Below are 15,902 nucleotides of genomic sequence, written 5' to 3' on the forward strand. Positions count from 1 at the left end.
GCGGGTAAACAGACATGGCCGGCGAGGGAGATCAGCAGGACGCTGCGCACAACATGGGAAACCACCTGCCGCTTCTGCCTGGTAACCTCCCGGACGGGGACCTGGCAATGGGTGGAGACCGAGGCCCGGGGCCGATCCCGCCGGGAGGACAGGGACAGCTACTCGGGTGCAGCGGCCAGTGGAAAGTCTCTCCTGAGCCTTACCCACCGCAGCCCTGCGCTTTCCTCCCGGCCTGTCCCCTGGACTGTAGGGGATGTCGGGGCGACAGACTTTCTCAGGGCAGGGACCCCTATTCCGTTCCATCTTTCTCCCAAGCAGGCCTCCGTGAAAACGTTCTGGCGCTAGGCGAAGTTGGGAACCGGGTCACTTTAGCAGCCGTTACTTTTCCTGCTCTTCTGCCTTTTAATAAGACTAACATGTAGTAGACACTTAAACGTCATGGGCCCTGCAGTGAATGCTTTTCATACATTTCTGCTTTAATTATTACACCTGTCATCTGTCCAGAGCCTTGATTGTAGAGGAGAAACTTACCGACGGATTGTTAAATGTGTACCATTCAGTGACGTGGAAGGTCACACAGTTGCAGAGGTCCAGGGCTCTGTGGTGTACTGGTCTGTCATTACAGCTGGTACCTCTTAACTATCTCTGTGGAGGCAGTTATTTGGTGATTTTTCTCAGGTTTGCAAACAATATGCCTACTTTTAAGATACTCAAGAGAATAGAAATACCAATTTCTCCTGCTTGCTTTATGCTTTTGTAGTTTATGACAATTTATATTGGAGTATTGAACACTGAAAGAGCATGAACCAGCAATACATACTGTTCTAAGAATTCTGTTGACAACACAGACTATTACCAGAGCCTTTGGTTATATTTATAAACCATTCAGTGTGTTAACCTTTGTATGAAAACTGTCACTGCTACTTTTAGGAGGCTCACAGAGTAAGGCTGTTGAGAATAATTACAATGCAGTTGCAGTTCATTTAGAAGCCATATAAGCAACTGTTGTTAAGGTGTTCTGGGTTTGTGTTTCTTTTCTTGATTGGATACCAGGTACTCCCAAATCCTCTGAGCTATGTCTCCAACTCCTGTGATTCTTCATGAGTAGGGATACTTCTGGGATTTGAAAATCTTGTGATGGAGATTTACTTAGCATATAATTGTGGACTAGGTTAGTTCTAAGTTGTTGACAACTTGCACCTGTACTCATTTTGGTACGGGAATTTTTGGTGGGAGGTGAAGAAATAATTTCAGGTTTTGGTTAGTTGCCTCAGAAAAGCCGTGCTTTGGGTGTGAATCTGTTCCTTGGTAGTAGTGTAGACAGAAGGAGAGATGCTGGATGCAGGGACAATACAGAGAAAGCACATTTTCTATAACTCCCTGGCTTTTGTGAAGCTGTGCTCGCTTACGTTCATAAAGGGAGTCATCTTTCAACAGAAGAGATTTCTGGGAGCTAGCAGCTCCACTGTGAATGGACCGAACATTTAGGGAGAATAGTGGAGTAGGAGGAAGATGCTCAACCTCTGTTGGCATTCACCAGGTACTCCAGCTTGAGTCTCCAAGAACTCTGAAAAGTTTGTATTTTCTCAATTTAAAATATTAAAAGGAAGAGGCTCACAAGATGTTGTAAATATAGAATAATGGTTTTCCAAGTTATAAGAGTTTTATTTCTGTAGAATCTTTGGCTTGTCTCCTGAATTCGTGTAGTGTAACTTGTTTTAAAAGTGATCATCCTTAAGAGCTTAAGGGGATTGCTTAACATTTTAGGTGTGAAGAATCCATATTGGACAAATTGAATGCTCAAAATAAACATAACCAAGTGGGAGAAATGAATTTTAGCCTTGTTTATGAGAATGGCCACCATACAGAACAAATTCTTTTAAAGAATAAATGTAGGATGTTTCAGGTATACTAGCCCTTAAGCTAATAGCAGATATTTAAACTTGCTGTAGTAAAGAGGAGAATGGGCCTCTCCAAATGTCAGGTAAAATATAGATTCTCAGAATTGTGGATTTAAAAAATTAATACAGAATGTTTTTTCTTATTTTAAGTTTGCCTTTATCTCTTAAAAACTTCCCTACTGTCATGAAAACCATGCTCAGAAATGTTAAACATAAACCATCTGCATAGAAATTGAATTATGTTTTTCTCTTTGACAGAGACATATCTAGGAATTTATAATAAAAATAAAGTAAAATCTTTGTGGTTTCTGTTAAGAAACTACTTACAGGTAGTTTGATATAAATATTAATTTCCATAATTGAAAAACTGGCTGATTTGTAATGAAACGTTATGCATTTAAAAATGGGCGGGTATTTAAAAATATATGAACAGAAATGAGATTTAGTAGTTTTAATTCTTAGTTTTAGGCCATTGTTCCCAACCTTGAAACCGTTACCCTTTCAGGCTGGAGAAGCCCTTGTTGTTAGGTGTGTCTTAAGCAGTACAGTGTGTTTAAGAGCATGCCTAGACAACTCGTAGTCTGGATTACCAGGGTTTTTGTAGTTGTGACAAATATATCCTCAGACAGTTCCAAACACCACAAGGAACAAAGTCATCGAGTGGGAAGTGAACCCATAGTTGGCAGAGAAAGAACAGTTCCGCTTGTTTGAACACTACCTCTAGAAAGTAGTGGTGTGTTCTGTTTTTCACACTTTTATCTCTGCCCTTGGTAGGCATCAAGTTTTCATGTGGATCAGCTTAGCTTTCATTTCAAAAAAAAAAAAAAAAAAAAAAAAAAAAAGGTGCAGGTAGAGTTCATAAGACATCTCCTTTAAAGTGTATTTTTTTGTGCCAACTTTTTATTTACATTTAAAATGGCACAGCAATGTTTTATGAAAATAATTGCAAACATTTCATTTTTAAATATGATGGTGAGAGCTCGGGGACTATTCCCCGGAGAAGCAGTGCCCTGAACCAGGTTGTAGTGGTAGTTTCCCAGTTTCATTTACAGATCTTTCTTGCCTGCTTATCTCTTCCTTGCTTTCTTTTTTCAGAGAACCTGTTTGTAGCTAAAGTTTTAAAGAACCCCAGAGATTATTTTGTTCAAGCCTTCTTTTTTTAATAGTGATAGAGAAGATAAAAATCATCCACACAGGAAGTGTGGCGTTGTTTAGCTATGTCTGGACCTACTTATCTGCTTTCTAATAATGTAATGTAAATGGGAGCAGGGATTATACAGTGAAGGAGCTGATGGCTGTTTCTGACTGGAAATCAAGGGGAGCATCACTGTCCTCAGCATAACTCTGAGAATTACATCTACCTGTTCCCTATTGAGGGATGCTGTGTTAATTCCTGATAAGGAAGACAGAACAACCAGCATGTACCAACCACAGGCAGCAAAAGAGCCATGGCACCTAAATATAATGTAATGTTCTGGAGGGGTAACAGGACATGGAGAATAGCTGAGAATCTAGGGCAATCCAAATAATATAAGAAATTTAGTTACTAGTAATGTGCCAATAATGTTAACTTGGTTGCAACAAGAATACCAGATGAATGTACCATGCTAACATGGAGGAAGATAGTCTTTGCATGCAACATTGCTGTAATTCTTAAAGTGTTCTAAACTAGTTGATTATTAAAAACAGGAGAAAGGAAAGGAGGTACCATGATGGAGAAAGCACAGACCCAAGCTCTGCCGCTGTCTCTGCACAGCTTTGTTTTTAAGAGAGTCTTTTCATAACTCGGCTGTGTGAATGGAACAGAGTTGGCTTTTTTTTTTTTTTTAATGAATCTCATTTTTTTCCTCTATTATTTTACTTCAGCAGACAGTGAAGATGAAGAAGATGAAATTGAAATGGAAGTTGAAGACCAAGATAGTAAAGAAGCCAGAAAACCAAATATCATCAACTTTGACACAAGTCTGCCAACCTCACATACAGTATGTAATTTAGTCATTGAACATACAGTAGGTGGACCTTTGACTGTGGCTGGAATTTCCTAAAGGACTCCTGCATGTTAGCTGATCCTAGAACGCATGGATGAGAGCCGTCTTACTTCCAGTGCATAAGCGTGTCATTTTAAACATGGAAGCAGTGTAGTACTATATCCTCATGTGATTCTTGACTATTTTCTAATACGTAAACAGAAAACTTTAATTTTTAAACTTATCTTGGGTAGGACTCTGAGGAATAGTAACTGAGCCATTAAGATTGTCATCTCAAAACTGCTGGCATATGGGGCAGTATTCTAGGTACTAAAATGTTGCCCTATGCTTTGTCACTTTTGGACATAGAGGAGTTTTGGTTAAAATGTTTTGAATTACAAAATACTGGTAGACTCTTTATAAAAATTGGGAGTTCTAATAGGAAACACTAGATCCAAAATGAGAGTTTGATGGAGGCATGCGTTTACAACCACGTTTCTTACTCCGCTTTATCCTTTCGTGGACTGAGGTGTAGTGAGTATGGGCCTTGACTGTTTTCTTGAGTAGTACCTGGGCGCTGATATGGAAGAGTTCCACGGGAGGACTCTGCATGATGATGACAGCTGTCAGGTGATTCCGGTCCTTCCTGAGGTGATGATGATCCTGATTCCTGGGCAGACATTACCACTGCAGCTGTCTCACCCGCAGGAAGTCAGTATGGTGCGGAATTTAATCCAGAAAGACAGAACCTTTGCAGTTCTTGCATACAGGTAAGAGCATAGATGTGCTTGCCGCACTGCCAAGGTCGGTGCGGCAGCCAAAGCCAACGGAGACATGGCAGATGCTGCACAGGAGTGTGAAGCAAATTCACACCTTCAGTGCTTCACTGCTTTCACAGGTTAGCTGTGTCTGGCTCTTGGAAAAACTGCCACTCATTTCAGTGGGAAACCTACCTGGAATCTGAGTTCAGAACTGTCTTTAAAGAGAGCTAAGCTTTTAAATGTTCACATAAAGGTTACTTTTCCCTTTCAGAACTCACAAGTTATACAAAACCAAAGCTTAACTGAAATTGTCCATCAAATAGCCTGTGGCAAATGAGGGAAACTGGTGGAGGCAAGAAATGGAAACAGGAAACATCACTCCCCTGCTGCTCCCCCACATCTGCATAGTGCTGCTTATTAGCAGCAACCTTCTTTGTCACTTTGTGAAGTAACAATTTAAAACTCTTTAGCCCTGAGCTATTTCAGTGAAGCCTAACAGTCTACCTTTATTCTAAAATGCACTCTTACCTTCTGGAGCCTCGTGTTAGCTGGACAGCGAGGAGGGCTAACCACTGTACATTGTTAGACTGCTTGCCCCAACTCTATTGCTTCTGCCAGTTTTGCATAGTCATAAGCCAAAGCTGAAAACTGTACATTTTGTCTTGGAAGTAATGTGCAAGAAAGGGAAGCGCAGTTTGGAACAACAGCAGAGATCTATGCGTATCGGGAGGAGCAGGAGTTTGGAATTGAAGTAGTGAAAGTGAAAGCAATCGGACGGCAGAGGTTCAAGGTCCTCGAGCTTCGAACGCAGTCAGATGGGTAAGAAACATTGAGATCATACAGGGAAATGATCTTTGCTAATCAGTTTACTAATTCTCATCGCTTCATTAGTTCTCTTTGCCTCCTAAGGGGAGAGCCCGTATATCTCTCGGGTGTAAAACTGTAGAGGCTGCATTGTCGTCTCTCAGTCCAGAGTGTGGTTTAATGTGGAGTGAGGCTGTGGCATCGTTTACAAATATTTCTAGGTGATTGTAATACCACTCCAGGTTTGAGAACAGTAATACAAACCCCAGAGGTAGTAACTCCAGGGAAAGGCTTTGGAATTGGAGCCCCTCTGCAGCGTGTGAGAGTAGAAGGCAGTAGCCGTCAGCATGCAAGCAGGACAGGTGTGGTACTGGCAGCGTTCCTTCCAGTGCTGCTTGAAGGCCACACTGAGTACACTGCCAACCGCTACCCTTAGCTCTGCCAGCCATGCAGATCTGTGGCTGTCTGCAGTGTGAGCTGTATGGCATCCCAAGATGTCTTTTATATGAGTAATGAGGAAATGCTGTTGTCTCTGCACTGTGTGAAGCTTAGAAGTTCCCTCAGGATAGTAACATAGTTAACAGAACTTTTCGTATGATCAGGAAATACGGTGTTTGTTTATCCTTTTCCCATTAAATTCTGCTAACTTAACCCATGTTCTTAAAAAGGAGATGAATTAGAAGCAAGCATTTGTCTTACCTGGTGTCATGTCTTGTCTCTGGCACACAGAAAGCACCTGTTAAGTCTTAGGAGACAGCCTCTGGGTTCTACCTGTTTCTGCGGAACATTTTACTAGTGTGTGGTCAGAATTGAAAGTTCTGCCAGACTTCTTTATTTTATGTGGCAGCTGAGCACAGGAAGGTTTGAAGATTTTAGGATTCAAAACGTGAGCTGCACGAGGACAAGATTTATTGTCTGTTATGCTCGTATTGTAAAGAGCCGTATACATTAACTAACAAAAGTGTGTACTAGTCGGGCAGCTGTTTAGGACAAGAAGTTGGGTAGGGTGTCCAGTCTTGAGTGGCTAGTTTTTCTCCTAGTCCTTCTCTAGAACATGTTCTTATACAAATTGAAAACCTTTTTAAAGCTCTATGCCCGAGTCCCTCAGTAGACAGGCTGCTGGAGCAGTGACTGAAACTTGTGTGGTCTACCCTTGGGATGCCATTACGTGAATGACAGCAGCAGTGGTCTAGAGTGCAGTATCTGGCTGCTTGGCTTTTTACTGTGGATTTCCTAGACACTAACATCTTTTAATTTACTGCCTGTATACATCTTGATACAGATTGGTTATTTTTGAAAACTGACTTGGGAGATAATATATTTCTGTATGTGACATGAATAATTAGTTGTGTAAAACTCTAAAACAATCTGGAAGTAGTCACTGTCAGAAAGCAAAAAACATGATTAGAATCTAGTAAAGATTGATGTCACTGACAGGCGACAGGCCTTGGAAAGGAAAATTATGTCTAGTATTCATAGTCTGCATGTGTTAAGGCCTCTGGAATAAGATTTCTTTCCCCCACTTCCACCATGATCCACCGTCACTTAAAATGATCAAATAATAGAAACCATGAAGGTGGTCTGGGACAGCCTCTTTTTGCAAGTGAATAAGCTCAGGTACCAGAGAGGTTACTTGCTCAAAATTATACAAGGAAATAAGAAACAGCTGGTTTGTTCCCTACTCTGACTTTCAAGCTAGTTTTTGACCCTTATACCTGAATTTCTTCTTAACACATTGGAAGCTTAACTCTATGAAATCTGGAATTTAAGATTCAACTTTTTTTAACCTAAATTACACCTTATGTATGAAAAGCACAGTGTTACCTTCTAGTATTTCCTGTTAAAAATCTGTTTTTCAAAAAAAAGAAAAAAGAAAAATGTTGCAATATGTTTCAGATGCCTACCAACAAAGAATGGAAAGCAATACCTTTCTAGCATAGTAATCACCAAACTGTTTGATGATTCAGTAACAGTTACCAATGAAATATGTCTGAGTTTCCTGTCTCTTGATAAGTTCTGTGAACAATCACAAAAATTGTCTCTATGACATTTGTGTCTACATTGCTTCACAAACACACCTTAAATGAAAGTAAAGATTTTCTTAATGTCAGAGTTGGAAAACAATTAAGATAAAAAAATTCAAGTAAGAATTACATTTCATGTCTCTTAAAAAAATCAATTGATTATATGCTGAGTCAGCTAATGTCAACATCTGTAAAAAAAATCTGTTTTTCAAATGTATGTATATGTATAAAAGTAACATATAGAAAGGTGTGCTTGACTCGGAGTAGGACTCTTCAGAAACTATTTCTTAGAAGTATACAGAAAAAGAGAAATTCATATCCTGCTGAAATTATAAGATTTCTTATCTATCATAACTGAGATAAATAATTGGTGGTTAAAAATGTTTGAACTATATATCATAAACACTTTAGTTGAAAATTAAAATAGTGTAACATTTAGGTTTTGAAGAGACAAGGTTGTTTTCTTTGAACTGTGTTTGAGAATCCATTGGGATGTAGGTAGATGCTCCGGGACTGTCTTTATACATTAACCATCTACACTTGTAGTTCCTTATTAAGCATTATAAAAATAGCCCCTACTCAGTGTGAATGCAAAATCTTAAAGTTTTCAGATTTTACTCTGTTTCATGTGCTTTTACCGCCTTTATTGTAAAACGATGTTGCTGTAATCATAAAGTAACTGTCATAAACACATTAGGGAAAGCCAGCAGACACACATACACACACACACACACACACACACACACACACACACACCTCTGCATGCATGCCCACACTCAGACATGTTGAATAGGGACCATGAAGGCTCACTTCATCTCCAGTTTTGAAAGCTGGTGCTGCAAAGAAAGACCTGGTATGATATAGAAGACGTTAGTTCCATAATGTCTTTGGTACAATAAATTTTTGTTAAGGAACTCTGTGTGTGTGTGTGTGTGTGTGTGTATGTGTATGTCTGTGTGTGTGTGTGTGCGTGTGTGTATGTGGTGTGTTCACATACTGTACTCCTACTGTCCAGAGTATGTTTGTGTGGGTGTTTGTCCATTCTTTCTCGTTTTGTTCTCCGGATATTAATGACAAAGAAAGAGTGTGTGAGGCCCACAGACTAGAGATTAGAGGATGGAAAGTTGTATTATCTAATAAGAATATCTAAGAAATTAGATGTGTCAAGATAATCTGTAACCTGTATCATAAGTTTTTAAAATAAACTTTGCTCCATTTGTGCCTGCATATTTATTTGAAATATATAATCTCTTGATTTAGTTCTGAGACTGAAATCCATATATAAGTTATCTCATACTTTAAGATTTATTAAAATTGTGTTGAGAATTTCTTGTTATATTTATATATTACCATTTGGAATATTTGCTTAATAAGGGGAACTTGGGGGAATCTTAATATTTAAAATGATCCTATGTCAAGAAACGTAGAGTTTAACTTAGTGTGTCATAAAAATGAACAACATGCTTGATTCTCTTTATTTTAGAATCCAGCAAGCTAAAGTGCAAATTTTGCCAGAGTGTGTGTTGCCGTCCACCATGTCTGCAGTTCAGTTAGAATCACTCAATAAGTGCCAGATATTTCCTTCAAAACCCATCTCTTGGGAAGACCAGTATTCATGTAAATGGTGGCAGAAATACCAGAAGGTGAGATGCTAATTTCTTATGTGTCTTCTAGAACTGAAGACAGATTGCTTTTAAAAAGTCACAACTCTCATGACATTCTGTACACACTGGAGCTCCCTTTGTCATGGATGGATTTAAAAATAATCCGCCAGCCGTTATTTATAAAAAGCAGCTTGTCGTAATACTGGACTCTCTCACAATTTCGAGACCTTGATTTTATGCCTATCATGCATGTGTTAATGGCCTGTGGCTCTCAGTTTCCATAGGAACCCTGATCCTGTCTTTGGCTTTGAGTGAAGGGCTGCATTGAAGAAGGGGCAGAATCTTTGGGCTAGCACTCAGTGCCAGGAGAAAGGAGTGCTGTTCTGGGACTTGTCAGAGGAACGGCTTTGTCAGTTGTTTTTCTCCATGCTTCCTACCGCACAGAGTTGACTTGAGAGTTTAAGGTATTGCTTTGCTCCTGGAATGTGGCTCAGTGGTTGAGGTTTTGCCTAGCATGTTCAACCTACATTTGAGCCCAGCTGAGGAAACCCAGCTATGTTTGCTTGGGCTTTACTGCTTATGTATTTCTTTCTTTTTTTTTCACGTAAAATACACCTTTAATTTTGACATTATAAACATATAATTTAAGATATTCATTACTTTTTAAATAAATTCATTTTATTTATTTCTTTTTACTATTTCTATACTTTCTGTTTTATTTTTGTCTCACATTATAGGTCTCAATGTTTATTAAAATTTGAAGTTACAATTCTGTTTTCACATAATATATGAAATTAGTTCACAACATTTTCAAAATTTCTTTAGTTTTCAATTTTTTGGACTATATTATCTTTATATTTTTATTTTTTTATTAGATACTCTCTGTACTTACATTTGAAATGTTATCCCCTTCCCCCACCCAGCTCCCCTCCTCCCTCCTCTGCTTATCTCCACAAAGGTGCACTTGCTCCTGATCGCCCTCTGGACCTCAGCACCTTGGCTTTCCGTACAGTGCCCTCACTGGACCAAAGGCCTCCTCACTCATTGATGCCAAACACTGCTATCTTCTGCTACATATGCAACTGTATTTCTTTGGCTAAATGATTTCACCTCTTAGAACCGAAGTGAAAGCTTACTGCCTCATCGGTGAGGTACTTGCCTCACTGTAGATGTAAACACATGTAAAACACAGTAAACACAGCTTTAGGTACAAGACACGCTCTCTAAATTTAGGATTTCCCCAAAATTGAGAAATGTACTAATTTAATTTGTAAGTTTAGACTAAATTTTTTTTTAGCACTTTGAAAATATTATTTCCACTATAAACATAAAAAAAAAAAAAAAAAAAAAAAAACCTGTGAATTGTTACCTTACTCTTTGTTAAGTTAGAATGGGGAAGCATTACATTTTGATATAAGTGGTATCCTAAACTGATATAAATTAAATTATAATTTTTGTATCTCACTTTCCTTTCACTTTTCTGTCACATTCAGTGCGTAGTTTCTAGAGAAGTATGTTTGGTGGTCTCATCGCTGTTAGGTTATATAGCTAAGTTTTCTTCTTCATTCTGTTAACCATCCACAAATAGTGGACCTTGAAATTCTAAACTTGAACTTCAGTTAACCACATAACACAACTTAGGAACTTTAACTTTTGTGTTACATGTTGCTTAAATTTTTCATATTCTATGGCAAAAGTTCTTCAGCATGTTTACATTGAATAATGACTTTTCCCCTTTTTGGAACTTGATTGCTCACTGGATCGAAGAACAAAGATTGGTCTCTGCTCATCTGGGGACAGATAGCTGACATTACTGAGTGGTCTACTCCGTCATCCTGGACTTGACCTCAGTAGCCCTTTGCTGATTGTCAGAGTCACCAAGACCTCGACAGAAGGAAGTGGGGGGGGGGGGGAGTGTTGGGTGTTAAGAGAATAAGAAAAGAAACAGAACCCTTCAGCTTTTGAATTTTTCAGATTGTTTCAAAGGCTTCCTTGTTCAGGTCAAAAAAATTAAAACAACTATTTTTAGAAAATGTATATTGTACACCGTGACTTGTAAACTCTGCTGCACATCTTAGACCCATTCTGTATCTAAAAATTATAGACTCTAAAACAGTAGTGCTCCAGGGATGGTTGGTCAGCACTTCCTGTTACGTCTGCATACTGTGCTTCTAAGTGGACATTGGATTACTCTGAAAAATGAGGCACGCATTGCTTGTGTTTAGACCCTGAGGTCAGTTCAGTCTTCTTCAAAGATTGTATTCATGCTTACCCACCAAAAAGTAAAAAGTGTGAAGGATGCGTCCTTTTTCCATGGCTGGGCAGAATTGAGAGAATGCTAGCGTGATACCTCTTCTAAGGAAGATAAGGATCTTAGAGAATATGCTCATCCTGGGATATAGTTAACCTTCAATATAGACACAAGTGTTCTGTGCAGTGTCCCATTGTGACAGGTAGCAGAAACTTATGTGCACTTCAAGATGGTGGATGTTAAAGGAAAAAGGTTAGCCAAGTTAATTGAGAATCACCTCAAACCCATTATCTATAGAGAATTGGTTCCTGATATTTGAGCTTTGAAAACCAGCATTTACGTTTTTTTGTTTTTGTTTTGTTTGGTTTTTCTTTAACTGCTACATTATGGCACCTTTCTAATCTCACTATAATGGTTGGAAGAGATTGTCTCAGATGAAAAACTTGAATTTACCTCACTGCCTAAGGTTATCCATGTTAATTACAAGAGTTGATTGAAATATGAAATGTAGTGCTAAATCCATAAGGCTGTTCCTATACATCCTGTAGAGCACAGTTGTAACAGGCACTAACTTAAAAAGACATGGCCCTCAAATATGCTTCCAAAGGCTAACTTTTAGTCCTCTAGAGTTTATAAAGATAGGAAAATTCATTTTTCTTAACATGTAAAAAGATAGCCACTATTCTTCACTTTGCTCACAGTCTCTTTCAGGAAACTTTCCATACCCTTTGACAGACACATTCCTTTTGTAAAGCTGCAGCAGGCTGCTGTGTGGTTACATTGTTAACACACCAAGTCCTCCCTGACCTGCACTGAACATATAGATTCTTTTTGCACAGGTACATATTATCAACCTTTGTAGTGAGGTGAAGTGACAGCAAGGGCTTGGAGTTGATTTGAATAACCCCCTATAAAAGAGGTTCATACTGTTAACATTCCTTGTTCCCTTGGTTTCACAACCACATTTGTTGAAATTATAAGTGTGCCTTATGAATTTAACTTAACTTGCATAATTTCTTTTAGCATTTTATTCAGGGGCCTTGTGTGTTTGTGTTTGAAGTTTGTTTGTATTTCTTATACCCACTCACTGGATTCTAAGAACTCATGATTTTTGTCATTGTAGTCACACTCACTTCCTTTTGGTTGTCTTCAGGTAGTTTTGGTCTTGGTGTGCTATTTTACAGGGAATTTCTGATTTTATGTAAGTAAACTTCAGTGTGCTGCCTTTAACTAGTAACTTCCTAAGAAAGGGTATACAAATATTTTTCTCTTGTAAACATGAGCCTTTGTTTATTCTAGTATGAATGTTGCTATCCCCAGGTGGCTCAAATTTGCCCCATAACAGCTGCCAAGAGTTTGTCGTTCCTCAGAGGTTTGAGTGGCTACCTTGGTTGAACCAGATACGTTTTAACTTTTACTTTTCCTGTTACTGTCCGTATGTACTGTACTGCTGCAGCCTTCTCAAGTTTGTAAACACTGAATACACATAGAGCCTCTGGCCTTCTCACTGCTTCTTTAGTGAAACTTTCTAAGATAAGTTATTATATTATAATATATTCAGCTATTGAACAGAAAGACCTTGATTTTTCCCCTTGCATACATACTGTGCATATATATTTGTGTATCTACCACTAGCTTATAAAACACTAGGATAGTAAAGATCATACCAGCTCCCAGTTACAAGAGAAATTTGATAGATGAAAGGAAAGCAAAACTAAGTTTTATCATTTACTTTGATCATGGTAATAGATCAAACCAAAAATATCTCTGGGCCATGTAAAGGTAGTCAGCAGAATGATGTCTTTTAACTTTATTCCCATTATCTTATCAGTTTCATTGAGAATTTGATAGCCTTTTCAGAGTTTTTAAAATCCTTGCAGTTTCATGTTAAGGGTCTTTATTTTCAGTAAAGTCTGTTCTCTGAATGACTCCAGCATCTGTGAAGACAGCCCTTAGCCCCTTTAAATGCCTTAGGGTTCTGGCTACTATTACAGATTTATTAAAGGAGAAGCCTTTTACTGAGTAAACCTTAGCAATGCCTGTGACCTGCTTGCTGAAGGTTATCAACAGCACTGACACAAAAGAGAAGCCACTCCCTGTGCCAGCAAGTCAAGAAGACTCCTGGATGAGTGTTGAGTTCAGGCAGTTGCTCTGTAAGAACAGTTCTCCCTTCAGTTTGTGTGATTATTGTTAAAAGCATAGTAAACACATTTCTTTGTACAGAATAAAGATTTTTAGAAGTCCTTTGCTTCAAAGGGAATTGAGACACCAGCTTGTTTATACGTTGGGGCCATGCAAAAGGTTGGCATTGTTCAGGGCATTCCTGTTGCTGTGTTAAGATGTCACTTATCTTTTGCTTATAATTATGTAAATAGATACATTGGGCTTCTCTTTATCTTGTATCAAATTACACTTTTGTACTCTGCTTTATAGTGCCTCAGTGCTGCACAAGTAATCATTACTATGAAAGTATGTTTTACTACCTAGTTGAATGTGTGTCTGTCACAACAGAAACTTTTTAGAAAGTAGACTTCTTGCCTAAAAGTATAAGCATTATGAGCTGTGATTTACCTTTTTATGTTAGTTAAATTATAGATGTATAAAATCCCAAATACACAAAAGTGATCAACACATTGAGTAAACACTGGTTAAATGCTAGCTACTTCGATTATGAAGTCTGTGACTTCCTGTGCCTGGCTTTATGTACCTTTAAAATGGAGATACTTCTAGTAACCATCTGGTATTGTAGTAGAAGATGAAATTCTTGCCATAGTATTAATGGTTTTTAATGGTGATTACTCCTTAGTCATGTGTTATTATTGGTAGCACATTTTTTAAAAATCTGTAATTGAACTGTAACAGCAACTCTTGGCCTAAGCTTCATGTTCTTAGAAGCAAAGGACAATTTACTGGAGAGGACCTAAGTTTTGCTCTGGCTCATTAGTCTAGACTCCTGAGCTAAGCATGAGCAGGAAACCATCCAGATCATTTTTAGGTAGACTAAAATAGAAGTTTATGCCAAGTTTTTATGTATATATAAATATTTTTTTCTTTCAAGTATCTTACTTTGAACTGTAGCCCAATGGGTGCTTCAGAAAATCTATACCATGTGGTAATTCCTAAAATATTTGCAAACAAGAATCATATCCTCTTGAAATACACCTCTAAACCTTCTACTTGAAGAATTCATCTTGCGTAGAATTACTGAAAAAAATAATTTATATATTTGATATATATTACATAAAGTCTGTTGCAATATTTAGACAATAATAGCCTAGTTCTTCTTATTCCTTTTCCTCCACCCGAACAACTAATTCTGCATAATCTGTCCATAGTAATGGTCCCATATTAGCATAACATTTATTCTTTTATACTTGTTAAAGCTTAGTTTATAATACACTATGGTTTTTATACATACAACAACTTTTAGTTGCCTACCGTATTCAGTCCATATACCGTTGTAAGCTTGCAGTCCAGGAGCAATAGCGTGTTCCATGTAGTGTAGGTGTATACCTTCCCCACTCAGGTAATGCTGAGTGCACTTTGTGAGCAACTTTTCTCAGAGTGGTTGTCATTAAGGTATTGAAAATATTTACATCTCTGTAAGAATGAGGATTCCAGAGATCTAGTATTTTAAAAGCATAAAAGTCTAACTCTCAAACATTTCAGATAAATCTGTTGATTATCTTTTAAAAATTAGAAGTGTTTTGTAGGACTAATCATTTCCAGATATTACTATTTGTATCATTAGAATCTTTCCCTTGAATGTTAAGAAGTGGCACTTTTTGTTTCAGAGAAAGTTTCACTGTGCAAATCTGACATCCTGGCCTCGTTGGCTGTACTCATTATATGACGCGGTAAGTAACTTGACTCAGACTGTATGTTAATTCAGTAATTGTAGTTTATTAAAGTAAAAACAGGCAGATGTTACTGGGAAGTTGTCTTTTATTAAAATTTTTATAGTCCTATAACTTATAGCAAAGTATGAGGACAAACTTTGGTTACTTAAATTATAAAGGGTCATGTAAAAGAATGTAAGAATTGTTATATCTCAACACTTATGCAAGAACAAACTTGCTTGGAAAATATCTCTGCATCTTTAACTAGCATATGGGTCTGCCAAGGCTTGTGTGTGTCAGGTACAAGAGTATACTGCCACTGCTTACAAACCCACTAAGAAACAATACTAGGGTAATATAAAGAATCTTGATTTGGAGCAGACTGCTTTCAAAGCCCAATGTCAGTTACTCTGGTTGGTAAGCATTAAACAAATGTTGTATTTCTTAGTGGATCCCTGCCAAGAAATCTAAAAAACTAAAAAAAGTAAAAAAGTAATCTGAGCATGTATGGGTACATACCACTGAAGGGAAACAGTTGGCCACCGCCTTTCAGCAGCTTTTCAGTCGTCACGAAAGTGTGTTAATGCTGGGAAGAGAGACAGCACTTTCTATAAAAACGAGTTGTCAAGTGAAGTGTGTAGACAGCAAACCCTACTAAAGGAGCACACTGCCATTTGCACTAAGAAAGGGACTTGAAAAAAATCAGACGAGGAACCAGTTCAAGCAGCAGCCTGGAAGAGCACCCAAAGGC

General features: G+C 38.1%; 1 protein-coding gene across 2 annotated transcripts in view; it reads left to right on the plus strand.

Moving 5' to 3' along the window:
* The window catches only part of CRBN (cereblon), a gene marked incomplete at its 5' end in the record, with an annotated part of 19,926 nt that continues 4,024 nt past the window's right edge, over positions 1-15,902 (plus strand). Inside the window, 6 exons of one of the 2 annotated variants that reach the window (XM_080914610.1) lie at positions 1-81; positions 3,768-3,883; positions 4,436-4,638; positions 5,299-5,448; positions 8,941-9,100; positions 15,107-15,169. In XM_080914610.1, the coding sequence (XP_080770736.1) occupies positions 15-81; positions 3,768-3,883; positions 4,436-4,638; positions 5,299-5,448; positions 8,941-9,100; positions 15,107-15,169 (759 nt within the window). The remainder of the gene's footprint in view (positions 82-3,767; positions 3,884-4,435; positions 4,639-5,298; positions 5,449-8,940; positions 9,101-15,106; positions 15,170-15,902) is intronic. The other variant, XM_080914611.1, reaches the window with a different exon arrangement.

The sequence above is a fragment of the Micromys minutus genome (genome assembly GCF_963924665.1).
Source record: "Micromys minutus genome assembly, chromosome: 3".
Taxonomy (NCBI): Eukaryota; Metazoa; Chordata; class Mammalia; order Rodentia; family Muridae; genus Micromys; species Micromys minutus.